Source organism: Elephantulus edwardii, unplaced genomic scaffold (genome assembly GCF_000299155.1).
Source record: "Elephantulus edwardii isolate Elephantulus edwardi_28Jun2011 unplaced genomic scaffold, EleEdw1.0 scaffold00022, whole genome shotgun sequence".
NCBI classification, from domain to species: domain Eukaryota; kingdom Metazoa; phylum Chordata; class Mammalia; order Macroscelidea; family Macroscelididae; genus Elephantulus; species Elephantulus edwardii.
The window spans coordinates 16,918,902-16,932,454 of record NW_006399772.1 but is presented as its reverse complement, the minus strand read 5'-3'; the positions used below and the strand labels follow the sequence as shown (position 1 = coordinate 16,932,454).

General features: G+C 40.1%; 1 protein-coding gene across 2 annotated transcripts; it reads left to right on the top strand.

Annotated features, from left to right (window-relative positions):
- Positions 1-7,225: 7,225 nt before the first annotated feature.
- Positions 7,226-13,235, top strand: GPR85 (G protein-coupled receptor 85). 2 transcript variants are annotated; one of them, XM_006882650.1, is made up of 3 exons: positions 7,226-7,570; positions 8,753-8,868; positions 9,993-13,235. In XM_006882650.1, exon 3 carries the CDS (start codon positions 10,163-10,165, stop codon positions 11,273-11,275), a length of 1,113 nt encoding a protein of 370 aa, XP_006882712.1. In that variant the 5' UTR covers positions 7,226-7,570; positions 8,753-8,868; positions 9,993-10,162; the 3' UTR covers positions 11,276-13,235. The 2 variants fall into 2 exon arrangements, with proteins under 2 accessions (XP_006882712.1, XP_006882713.1); XM_006882651.1 differs by lacking the exon at positions 7,226-7,570 and adding an exon at positions 8,523-8,589 and having other exon boundaries at positions 9,993-12,597.
- The last annotated feature ends 318 nt before the right edge of the window (positions 13,236-13,553 follow it).

Below are 13,553 nucleotides of genomic sequence, written 5' to 3'. Positions count from 1 at the left end.
TCTTGCCTCCAAGGAGCAGCTTGGTTTTACCCTTTCCAGGACAGATCTGTTAGGTTTTCTGGCAGTCCAATACTGTTCTTCAGCACCACAACTCAAAGGCATTAGTGCTTCTTGTGTCATCTTTGCTCATTGTCCAGCTCTCTGAAGCATAACAAGTAATTGTGAAGACCATGGCCCGTATCAGAAGCACCTTAGTCTCTACCCTGACACTGTTACCCTTCAGCACTCTGGAGAAGTCCCTGAGAGTAGATTTTTCTAATGCAAATTGTCTTTTGATTTCCTTACTGCTGGTGTCAATAGTGTTGAGTGGAACCAAGCAAGCTGAAATTATTCACAAACTCAGTCTCTTCTCCATCTATCATGGTGCTGCCAATTTCCCCAGTGGTGAGAATCTACATTTTCTTGATGTTGCTCTTGAATCCATATTGCAAACCACAGTCCTTGACCTTCTGCAGCAAATGCTCAGGTCTTCCTTAGTTTCAGCAAGCAAGGTTGTGTCATCTGCATAACACAGATTATTGATGAGTCTTCCTCAAATCCTAATGCCACATTCCTCCTCACAAACTCCAGTCTCCCAAATGATCTGTCGTACACAGAGATTGAAAAGGTATGGAGACAGGACACATTCCCGTTGCACTCCTTTCCTAATTTTGAATGATTCAGTGTTTCCTTGCTCTGTTCTGACAATTGCCTCCTGGTTCAAGTATAGGTTTCTCAGGAGCACAATAAGGTGTTCTGTGATTCCTAGTCTCCTCAAGGTTAGCCACAGTTTGTTATGATCCACACAGTCAAACGCCTTTGCGTAGTCAATGAAACACAGATAGATATTCCTCTCTGCTTTCAGCCAAGAAGGATCAGTAGTCAGAAAACATGGACTTGGTGATAGGGATGAGGCTAGAGAGAAAATGACAGAATTCTGTAGAGTCAATGATTTGTTAATTGTAAATAGCTTTTATAAGAAACATAAATGGCAACTATAGACATGGACCTCACATAATGGTCTGCACAAGAATCAGATTGACTACATCTGTGGAAAGAATTGTGGGAGAAGCTCAATATCAGCTATGAAAACTAGGCCAGGTGCTAACTTTGGAAGCAACCATTACCTACTCATATGAAAGTTCCAACTGAAGCTAGAGAAAATGAAATCAAATCCACAAAAAACATAGTTTGACTTTGAAACTCTCCCACCTGAATTCAAAACCCATCCCAGGAACAGGCTTGAAGCCTTGAACACTAATGAGTAAAGACCAGACTAACTATGGGAAGATACCAAGAATACTATCCATGAAGAATGCAAAAGGTCATTACAAAGACAAAGAGAAGAAGAGACAGAGGTGAATGTTAAAAAAGACTCTGAACATTGCATTTCAAGATCAGGAAAAAACCAAAAAAAGACCCACAGCCATTGATTTGATCCCAAATCATTGCAACCTTATTGGATAGAGCAGATACACCCCTAGGGTTTTTGAAGCTTTCCGTCTTTACAGCGGCAGGCTTCCACGCCTTTCTTTCACTGTGCTTAGAAGATTATTTAATGTGGCTTTTTTTAACCACTGCGAGTATAATTCTCTCCACCTGGTTAAACAGCACCAGTACTATGCAAATATTAACAGTATGTTGTCCTCTGGGGCCTGGATAACTCACTTGGACTGCCTCTTTGTCCAGGTATAGTTTACTAGTAACATAAGTAAAGTGACGTTACATTTTAGAGGAAAGGTATTCAAATAAACTATGGTAAAACAATGAGAGCCTAGTTTCACCTCATATTGAGTAGGGGACGGGGGGTGTCAGGAATCTCAACACCATCAAGAAAGAATAAGGAGAGAATGTAGCGTGTCATTTGGGCCTGAGATTCCTGCACATATCAGAGACAAAGAACCTGAGCAATACAGATAGCAGTGATAGTGGCAGTGGCAGCAACGACAGAAGCATGAGACAGAGAAGAGAACCAGAGACCAGCATGAGGCAGAGCTAGATTTCCCAGCCCACTGAGCTAGAACCTAGCACCTTTAGGACCAGACTCACCAGTAGAGTCAGGGTGGCTCACAATCGGCAGAATCGAAAGTGCTTTGTAACACTTGCCCAAGCTCAGGACAGAATCCAGTGCCCAGAAGCCAAGGGTCAGTCTGAAATCTGCCTATCAGTGCATCTAAGAAGAGGCTGTCTTCATTGAAGAATTTTATTTCAAGTGTTTCCAACCAGAGTTGTAACCTATTTCTTCACTAAAAAGCTTTATCATCATGAATATTGTCTGTGAGTTCTGTGTGGCCTCTAAAACAAATTAGTGAATCCAGTTGTTGAAAGAATGATTAGTGCTAGAATTATTAGAAAAGGATGTGGGGTTTATAGTGGTATTATTCTGTAGAGAGAAAATGATAAAGTTTAAGAGTTAAGAAAAATGAAAGTGAAAGGGTTCACCAGAACACAGGATTAGACAGTCAGTGTGAAAGGGTCTTAAATTAGAATCCAGGGTAGCATTCTTTACTTCCAGCCTTGTTGTAATTATTCTCATTTGTCAAAATGCTAAATACTACAAAGCTTAAGTAACCAATATATCCTCAGATTATCATATAACCAGTGCTCAGAATAATGGCCTTAATATGCTATAAAATTGAGGTAACTTCTGAATAATCAGAGAAAAAAATGTCTTATACTTCTAGGGTTTTAAAAATTATTTTATTGCATTTTTATTCAGTGAAAATTTACAATCCATGTAAAGTATGTATGACTCTCCATTAACCTGAATATTAAATTAACTTCCCATTGCTTAATCACTTGATCAATTTGCTTCCCCCTCCACCTAAGTCCCTCAAAACACACACACACACACACACACACACACATCGAGAGAGAGAGATTCATTCTAATAGCACATCCTTGTCTATCCTTTTCCTCTTTGTCACTATTAAAACGAAAGGGTAAAATTAGAATTTGTTGACTGACCATAGGCTATTTCTCAACAATCTAAAATTTTTCCAGGTGTGGCCCTCAGGCCTGTTTTTAACTGTTTTTGGTGAAACATTCTTCTAGGTCATATAGCCCGGGTCTGTCCACTTGCTGTACAGAGGTAACTCCTGGTGGCTGTGAAGCTGAACACTGTGACACTAATGTGTCAAATGTGATTAATGGTTACCCATGGTGGACAGTGTTTGGTGGAGCACCCTGATAAAATAAGCTTGGAAGCAGGAGTGGCATCCACTTCCATAATAGCTTCCCTCCGGAAACCCTATGAACTTGGAGAAAGGATGAAAGTTATACAAGTATCCAGGTCTTTTGTTCATAGGGTAGCTATGAGTCGCCTACAACTCGATGGCACTTAACAACAACATTAGTCAAGAACTGTGCATTTGGTCTCTGCAGTCACAGGACCACATTTAAATAATCCATAATAGAAGCGGAGCTGTAAAGGCTTTCAAAAGAAGAAGACATGCTGTATTTTTTTAAATAACTATCAGTTTGTTCATAAACCATCAAGAGAATTCATTAAAACCTTTATCACTAAGATGATGCTATCATTAACAGCCAAACAGCTTCACACACTGACTTTGTTAGTCTTTGAGCCTGTACCCCATGTTTATTAATCTCTTGAAGTCCCACTTGCTCCTCTAAAATGGCTCTCGAAGATTCTTAACGGTTTTTTCACCAATAGACTAGTGATGTTTTCTCTTCTCTGGTCCTTCTAAACCTCTGAGACACAGACATCACAGATGGCCACTTCCTCCTCGAAACACTGTTTTCCTTCTGGGTAGATGATATTGGTTTTCCTTCTTCCTTGCAGTTGTTCTTTTTATGATCCATCCATAATTCTTACTCCTTCAAAGTTCACATTGTCTTGGTTTGTTTTGGTATATTGGTAGGAAGGAGATGGACTAGTTCACTTAGCTTTAACCATCTTTACTGTCATCAGCTTCCCTTCTGGCATATCTATCCAACAGGTCTAGAGCACCATGATCACCTACAGGTGTGTCCTACAGGGTTCACACTTCCAGTGGCATCTAAGACATCTACATATGATTGGCCTGTTAGCATTTCACAGTCAGGATGTATCATTAACTCAAAATCTCCTTTCCTAAACTATCAACCCTTTTGACCTATTTCCTACATTTTTTAACGGCTGTAGGGTTGACACTGACTCACTGCGGCCCTGTAGGACAGGTTATACTTCCCACGAAGATGCCAACGCTATAAATCTTTACAAAAAGCATCCTCCCGTGCCTTTCTCCTGCTAACTGGTGGTGTGGCTTAGAACATGGGAGCTCTCAGTTAACAGGCGAGCACTTTAACCACCTCACCACCAGGGGTCCCTCTCCTTAATCGTATATTCAAGGAAGTAGAGTCAATTTGCACTCTTCAATCTCTTTGCTTGGCTTTAGCTAGTCTCCTGATAAGGAATAGGGGTTCTACCTTCTCTGACCATCTTTTGTTGGATAAACTGATCCGTCCCTTTGTTTCTATTCATTCCATCTCCTTTGCCACTAGTGCAAGCTTTTCCCACACAAACGCAACAGCCTATTAAAATTATCATCTCCTGATTTTTACCTTTCTGGCAAGATTTAGCAAATTTCTTGCCTTATGCAGGGCAGTAACTCAATATGTGAGGAAATTAAAAAACAACGTGACAAGATAGAGGTTTTGGACTGCGGGAAATTGTCAGCATAAACCTTACCAAAGAGAAATGTTTAAATTTAAAAAAAAAAAAAAAAAGCTTGGGTTTTAAATTGAGAAGGAAAATTTCTAGATATGCTAGTATGAAAACTTAAAATTAATTTTATTAACACTTCGGAAAGTTCTTTGTTGCAGAGTGGAGAGAAGTGTCTGACAGAGAGACTTCTCATCATATTGAAAGGACATTGTTGCCAGGTTCTTAATCTTAAAACTTGTGGAAATTATCAGGAAATATTACCATTTCCGATATTTTACAATTACGGTCATGTTAAACTCCTGAGGCACTGTTTTTATAAAGCTGGTGAGAGCTATGCAAATATTGGGCTGCTGACTGGTAATTCAGACTCATCAGCCACTCCACAGAAGAAAGATGAGGTGGTCTGCTCCCATAAAGATTTACAGCTTCAGAAACTTTATAAGATACTTTGCATCATAGAGTAGCTATGGAGCATTTCTACACTGTACTTACTATAGGGAGGGTATTCTTTAGGTAGGTAAATGAAATACAATTCCTCCTAAAACTTCAGTTACTTATATCTCACTGTGGAAAAGTTCTATTTTTGTTAATTAGGAGACAAAAACGACGATTAAAATGTAAAGCCATAATCTACCTTTCCATTGGTCACTTATTCTAGGCTAGTGACATTTATGTAATAACTTACTAGAAATTCTTCCCATGCTAAAACCTTTAACTGAAATCTAAGTTTCCAGAAAATTTATAAAAGGCACATTTTTATATAGAGCTGTAGATTTTGCTAAGAATTTGGAACATCACAGGAATGTTTTTGAAGCATTAATGACAAAGTTTAAGTGATAAAGATGACATTTTAAAAGAATAATTAAGTCATTTCTTAGAATGTCTTATTCTAGCCTATCTTTCTCTGAGCCATTCATTGATAGTTTCTTTCCTGATAAACAATGCATAGAACAAAAACATTACAGTTGCCCATCATAAGGCTATGAATCACTTCCAAAATCTGAAATGTCAGATTTATTTTAAAAAGAAGACAAGTGCGTGTTTAAAATAAGATTACATACACACACACTTTATAAAACCCAAATTAAGCAAAGTGGTTGAATCTTGCTAATGCTGATCTAGTCAGTGTATACAATATGCCAAAGAGCTTTCAAAAGTTTAAAATCCTGAAAGTCCCGGGTTTATAAGCATAGCCTTTTGTTGGTGTTCTTTGTTTTGCTTTTTTATTAGTAAACTACAAACTTATTCCACGTTTTGTTGCATATGTTGAGCTTATAGAGTTATGATCTGAATAATTGGAGATAACTATTTAATGTGAGCACTTGTAGATGATATGCAACTTGTGTGAGCTACTAAACATATTTTTTAAAATTTCTGTTGATGGAAAGTGCAGACTGCACTATTTTCTCCAGGAGAGTTAATAAACTTAATGGAAAATAGCTCATTAATTTCTTGAGGCCCCTTGTGTGGCAAGCAAATGACATTCTCATCTAACAGCTGGAAAAACTGAAGAACTAGTGAATTTAACTGTGTTCAACCACAAAGAAAATATAGCTCAACTCTCTTCTGAAAAGTACATATGAAACAACATTGCATACACAAGCTCACCCTTTATTTTTAAGGAATCTATATTGGCTTCTTAAAGCATAAGGCTAGGTAAACCCTTGGATCTTGGCTGTAAACATTTTGGCAGAGTAAATTATTGCATCATGATCTGGCAGTGTGGTCACCTTTTTAACACACTTTAAAATAGCCTTTCCCTAATCCATACCGTTTAAGATCTAGCCAGTCGCAAATCTTCAGCAAACTTCAGTTTCTTAATTCTGTGTTGTTGTGTACCATAGAGTTGGAACCAGCCCATAGCTGACCCTTGAACGGGTTTTCAGAGGCAGTTAATCACACGAGAGAAGACTGTCCATCCTTCTCCCACAGAGCACCTGGTGGCCTCGAACCACGTGACTTTGGGATTACCGCGCAGTCTCTTGACACTAGATTAGAAAAAAAAAAACAAAATAAACAAATAAAAACGATTAAAAATTCAAGAAATGATAAATCTGTAAAATTGGAAAGTCGAAAACAGCAGCAACAAAACTACATTGAATTGATTTGTAGTTCCATAAAAATGAATTTGACATATCACTTACAAGTGGTAATCATTATAGGTTTGAATTATTTTAGAATCATTTGTTTTTACAAAAAGTTGAGTATTATACTTGATTGGAAATGACATCAAGTTACTTCTAGTAGTCCCGAAGGTTTGATTTTTTTTTTGCTAAAGAAATGCCAATGTTTTGTGTTTTGTATTTATTCCTTTTTAAAATAAGTAATTCTCTATTTTTCAATGAGTTTAGGAAACGCAAAATCAAATTGGGAAAAATGGAACAAAATTTCAGTATTAGAGATATAGGGCTTTGTGTGATGACTGTGACATCATGACAGTGAAGTATTCATTTTTAAGCTTTAAACAGAGAAAGCTTTACCTCCGTGTGTCCAATAGGAATACGATATGTAAATTAACCCATATTATCTGTATGCTGATTGGTTTGAGTTCCCCCGAATGTCACAATCTCACCACCCAGCCATGAGGTATTTTACTGCTGTCTCGAGACCAAATTATTACTGTAGAGAAGATCTTTATTTTTTCTGTTTCATTAACAGATTATTATAAAGCAATAATCATGCAGGAAGAAAAGCAGACGCTTCACTTTGGGAATTAATGAATGCATGTCTGCTAGGATTTGGGGGGGTTTCCCTTGGCAAGGTGGGGGAGGAGGGGAGCTGTCGTTTAAAATCTTAAACCACCCCCACAAACAAAACTCTTCGGAAATGGTGAAATAAGGGAAAGCATGATTCAAGAGGCATCCCTTAGCACCCAAGTGTCAGGCTACGTGGTGCGGGTGATATCATCTGGACCTTTTGGACGGTGTAAGTTTTATGCATTCGTGATATTCCTAGTGTATTTCATCCGTAGTAACAAAGGGAAAAAAAGGAAGCACACACATTTGCTTTGACATCACTCATCGATTGGTCAGCTGTACGTGTAAGAAGAAAACAGGCTGAGTGCAGCTCGGTGGTGTGGGATGCGAGGAATCATCATTGAAAAAATTTTGCCATCCCGATTCTGTAGGCTTTGGTGTCCAGATGGAAGAGACTGACTTCATTGTGCATTTGTGGTCTGAACTTGGGCTCTCCCTGGCTAAATTAGCATATTTGCATGCCTTGGACAAGAGGTGCCTAACAAAGCCAGGGCTGTCCTAATCTGCTTCCTGCTTCCCTGGTGACAACACTATTTTTTTTTTTTTTACCATGTTTTTTTCCTTTTCTCTTTTTTCCAGCTAACCTGCATAGTCAAAGGTCAGCTGGGGAAATCATTTCCGAAGAAAAGCCCAAGAGAAGCTTCCAATGTTTGGACCACCCTGAAAGAGAAAGGAAGACCATGCTCGGGGAAGACAAGGATTCCGGGAAGCAGGGGAGGGGCCGCGCGCCTGGGCCCCGGTGGCTTCTCCGTGCGATGCCCTAGGGGACGAGGATGGGCCTGAAGCCCCGAACCCGCGTCTCCGAGCCCCCACTTCGCAGGCGGGGAGGCAAAAGTTCGGAAGCAGCCATGAGTCAGGGACACGAAGCCTGATTCGGCGAGTTGCGCTGGGCCGGGCCCCGCAGCCCCGCAGCCAGCCCGCGGTGGGACCGGGCAGGGGCTCCCGCTGGCCCCACGGAGGCCCGAGCCGTCCCCGCCGCCGCCCTCGCCACCGCCGCGGCCCCTGCGTTACTGGGGGAGACGGTGCCGTTGCGACAGGGGAGGACGCGGCTGGAGCTCAAGGAGGCTCCAGCGCGCAGGCGCCGCCGAGCCCTGCCTGGATGCTCAGCCAGGCACCCAGGCAAAAAAAAAAATCAGCAATTTATAGAAAGAAGAGGCTGTAGTCTGTCGGGATATCCAACGCCAACAGGTAGGAGGATATACTCTCGGTTAAGTTTGGGGGGGTGGGGGTTGACTGGCAGGGTCGATGCAACTGCAGGTTCACTGGGGAAGAGCCCTCCCGGAGGGTGCTTTTTTTTTTTTTTTTACAATAAACTGCATAATGGAAGTACATCCAGACAATGCATCTTCAGTGGGACTTCCTGAGAGCTCCGTTTCTGGGCAGCATTGCAAGACCGAGGAATATCAGACTGCGAATCTCCGACCACGGTTTCCTTGCAGCACAGAAGCAATCTCGCCCCATCTTCGCGTATGTAATGCATGTCTCTCCCCCCTCCCCCTCCTCCACCCCCCAGTATAAACCCAGGGGTGGCAGATTTCAGGTTTCGTAATGTTGCATGATGCGATCGGTATTTACCCGGGGATGTTACCGGTGGGGAAATTAAAACCATCAAACGCAGCTCTTCCAGGGCTTCCATCAGCAAATTCCGGGCAACTGAGGAGTGTGGCAAAGGAATCATGCTTCCTGGGAATAACAGGGGAAGCTGATTGATTTCCCTGGTGTGGCTCCCAGTCACCCAGGAGACAATGTGCATTCTATTTTCAAATGAAGCCACTTGTGATTTGCAACAAAGATCATCAATGTAAAATGGGAACCCATCCCCCCTCCCCCCAAAATACAGGTACTTGGCATATTCATTTCAATCCTGGTAACCAGGGCTTATAAATGGAAATGCATTATTCCTCTGGGGGTGTTTCTCTGGCCGATATTTACATTAACCATTTTTCATAATCTTGTGGCCCTTAAAAGAGAAAGATTTGCCAAGAGAGGGGGTTGGGGTGTGGAGGGAGAGACAAAAGACTGAAACCCAGCAAATGTTGGGACAAGTTCCTATTGAATCCAGGTCTATTGTTGAAATTATGTTTTAAGATAAATCAACAAATAGTCTTCTGTTATAATATGCAGAGTGAATAGTGGGACTTGAGCTGAAAGGCATGTATTTTGCAGGGCTTCTCTGGCTGGCTCTAAGCACTGACAGATACTAACAGACCTCAAATGTAGGCAGTCGCCTCTCTGTCCAGATTAGCCGTCTTGTAAATTCCATTGCAACACTAATGATTTCTTTCTGGACTTCACTGGCATATCTTAACAATTGTGGGACATTTTATTCCTTCTGCTCTCAAAGCACCCAGTCAAATGCAGTTTCTCCAAAACAGAGACATTTTAAAATGCACCTCGTTCCGCAAACAAACCAGATTCCCAGAAATCTCATGCAGGAAAAAAAAAACAAAAACCACTTACTAAAGCAAATCATAGTATTCCAAATGAAAACTTTATCTGCTTCCCCATACATGAACAGCTTTATGTTAGCACCGTCTGACATCATCGCCTGTTAACTTAAGAACTGATAGCTCATTTTTTTTTTTCTTCAGATGTTCTGATGGCAAATCAAATGGAAGAAAAGAGGAGGCATGATTGCAGACCAGATCAGTTCTCTCTGTGGATTACATTGTCAGTAAAATGTATGGATATAGCTTTTCCTTGTTCTTGTGCTTAGATCATGAGACTTGACTGAGGCTGTTTCCTTATCCCCCATCCATCTATGGCGAACTACAGCCATGCAGCTGACAACATTTTGCAAAATCTCTCTCCTCTAACAGCCTTTCTGAAACTGACTTCCTTGGGTTTCATAATAGGAGTCAGCGTGGTGGGCAACCTCCTGATCTCCATTTTGCTAGTGAAAGATAAGACCTTACATAGAGCACCTTACTTCTTCCTGTTGGATCTTTGCTGCTCAGATATCCTCAGATCTGCAATTTGCTTCCCATTTGTATTCAACTCTGTCAAAAATGGCTCCACCTGGACTTATGGGACTCTGACTTGCAAAGTGATTGCCTTTCTGGGGGTTTTGTCCTGTTTCCACACTGCTTTCATGCTCTTCTGCATCAGCGTCACCAGATACTTAGCTATCGCCCACCACCGCTTCTATACAAAGAGGCTGACCTTTTGGACGTGTCTGGCTGTCATCTGCATGGTGTGGACTCTGTCTGTGGCCATGGCGTTCCCCCCAGTTTTAGATGTGGGCACTTACTCGTTCATTAGGGAGGAAGACCAGTGTACCTTCCAACATCGCTCCTTCAGGGCTAACGATTCCTTAGGATTTATGCTGCTGCTTGCTCTCATCCTCCTAGCCACACAGCTTGTCTACCTCAAGCTGATCTTTTTTGTCCACAATCGAAGGAAAATGAAGCCAGTCCAGTTTGTAGCAGCAGTCAGCCAGAACTGGACTTTCCATGGCCCCGGAGCCAGTGGCCAGGCGGCTGCCAATTGGCTAGCAGGATTTGGAAGGGGTCCTACACCACCCACCTTGCTGGGCATCAGGCAAAATGCAAACACCACGGGCAGAAGGAGGCTTTTGGTCTTAGACGAGTTCAAAATGGAAAAGCGCATCAGCAGAATGTTCTATATAATGACTTTTCTCTTCCTGACCTTGTGGGGCCCCTACCTGGTGGCCTGCTATTGGAGAGTTTTTGCAAGAGGGCCTGTGGTTCCAGGGGGATTTCTAACAGCCGCTGTGTGGATGAGTTTTGCCCAAGCAGGAATCAATCCTTTTGTCTGCATTTTCTCCAACAGGGAGCTGAGGCGCTGTTTCAGCACAACCCTTCTTTACTGCAGAAAATCCAGGTTACCAAGGGAACCTTACTGTGTTATATGAGGGAGCATCTGTACATCTCTAGCCTTGTGAAACACTAACCTTCTCTGCTAAGCAATGGTGGCCTGTAGCCATCCCTTGAGAAGAAAAATCAAGAATGGGATCAGCGGTTTGCAAGGATTTGGGCAACATTCTGCAGTCTATAATCCTATTTTAAATCTCAAAGTGATCCTGCTGACTGCTGGTGAAGGTTTGTAATTAAGAAAGGACTGAACCACTGCCCTAAGTGTCTCTCTGTGGTTGAAAACTAGATAATGAAAGTAGCAGGTGCTAAGTATCAGTGCTAAACGCTGTGTATATCAATACATATGATAAAAAAACATCACAACCAATTAGTATTGGACATCTTAATAAATTAAGTTGACATGAGGTAAATGTGTTGATAAAAACTAATTTTAGAAGTTTGAAGACTTGAAAACATTTCATACTATTATTGTTTTGCAAAGACTTAAATATTTGGGAACTTAAAAGTACTGTAATCCACTAAAGACATGCCATGAATTCTTGGATTATCACACTAAAAAAAAATCGCCTTGTAAGTTTGGGGGAACATTCCAAAGCAGTTTATTGGTTCCAATTAGAGTTTACTTTTTTTAATTGCTACATTACTATTTCTAAATACCACTTTTCCTTACCTACTAGTGAAGTTGCTAGCATTGAATTGTATTATGTGGTTTTTGTTGATTTGGTATAAAGTTTTGCCACTTCATTTATACTTTAAGAGTGCTAGATACTGGTCTGGGAGGCAACATTTAAGATACCAACCAGTCTCAACTGAGCAGTCCTAATAATACAGAATAAACACATGTTGCCTTAAAGGGTTATCTAGTATCTTTCATCTTCTTAGCATTGGAGCAAATAGTCAAGAGAAACTGAATCTGTAACTGGTCTTGGTGAATCATCTGGAAGTGCATGAAAGATCATTTAATACCTTTTTTTCCTTTTCCCTCACATGGTTTGAAAAATTAAGGTGCACATCACTGGGATAATGAGCTTTTCTTGAGAGGTGTGCTAACCATTCTAGTGTGTTCTAAGAAGTAGGCAGTTGATGTATGTTTATATTTTAAGTCAGCTGTCAAGGGGAGACCGCAGCCTTAGTGTGACATCCTGCACAATTTGTGAAGCATTTATTCTACTGAAGGCACAGCCTTGTTTATACTTTCTGCACATTCAGTGTATTGGTCGTTTAAATTCTTTCAGTTTTAACTTGTGAAAGCTTATAATATTATTTCTGGTATTTTAGAAATACATTAGAGTCTGTGAGTCTCATTCTTTAAGATACAGATGTGTGAATTTCAATATAAAGTTGCATTTGCCAAAATTTACCCGTGTAGCCTGTTAATTTTCTTGGAATAAAACTGTACCTTTTTTTGGCATTTAACTTTTTTTTTTTTTTGCCCTGGGAGCAAACACAAACCAGGAAGACTAGCTTTGTTATAGTTTTGTGGGTTTTAAAAATTTCTTTGTAGACTATAATATAGAGTAGACCTGTATGGATGATAGGGAGTTTAAGGTTGGTAAATTGATAAATGTTACTATCTACAAAACCATTATTTGGTAGCTTATCATAATCATCCCTATGTTTATCATTAGATACTAATTATATTTAGAGATATATATATCTGTTTAGATAATTGACCCAGAGTTTTAATATAAACATCAAATTTTAGTTTAGGGATATGAGTGGAAATTTGGGGTTCCAAATATATAATTTGTAAGAAGATGGTTTAAATTAACATCATGACAATCCAGAAAAAGTTGCTATTGTTTTGTTTGGGGGTTTTGTTGTTGTTGTTTCATTTGTTATTGTTGTTGTTGCCTTTTGTTATTATTTGGTGTGGTTTTATATCTGAAATATAATATTAGGAATGTAATGGAACTCAATTTTTTATGTCTATAGCACTTCTCTAAAGAGGAAATCAACAAAAAGAAAAGACAGAGAAACAATTGAAATGTTTCAATGATATATGCAACAATTCTGTTTAGCTCCTCTAAGGACGGCACAAGCCATGATTTAGTGAGCACTCTGTTTGACCTCATTTTTTACTTTATACCAAAGTTGATTGGCTCCTAGACAGAGTTTAATGCACAAAAGTGAGTTGAATCTAATAAAGACTCCTTGTTGGTATGAAAATAATGATCCAAAATACAATAAGGGAAATGTTATAAAAATATATGTTTCTAGCTCAAAAAAATTATGGTATGCAATGGTTATATCCCTGGAGAAACATACTCAGATATCATCAGCAATCAAGAGAAAATTCAGCAATAATCTCAAAAC

Excerpts from the sequence above, each read along its gene's own strand:
- GPR85 (XM_006882650.1), top strand. The coding sequence starts at position 10,163 with ATGGCGAACTACAGCCATGCAGCTGACAACATTTTGCAAAATCTCTCT.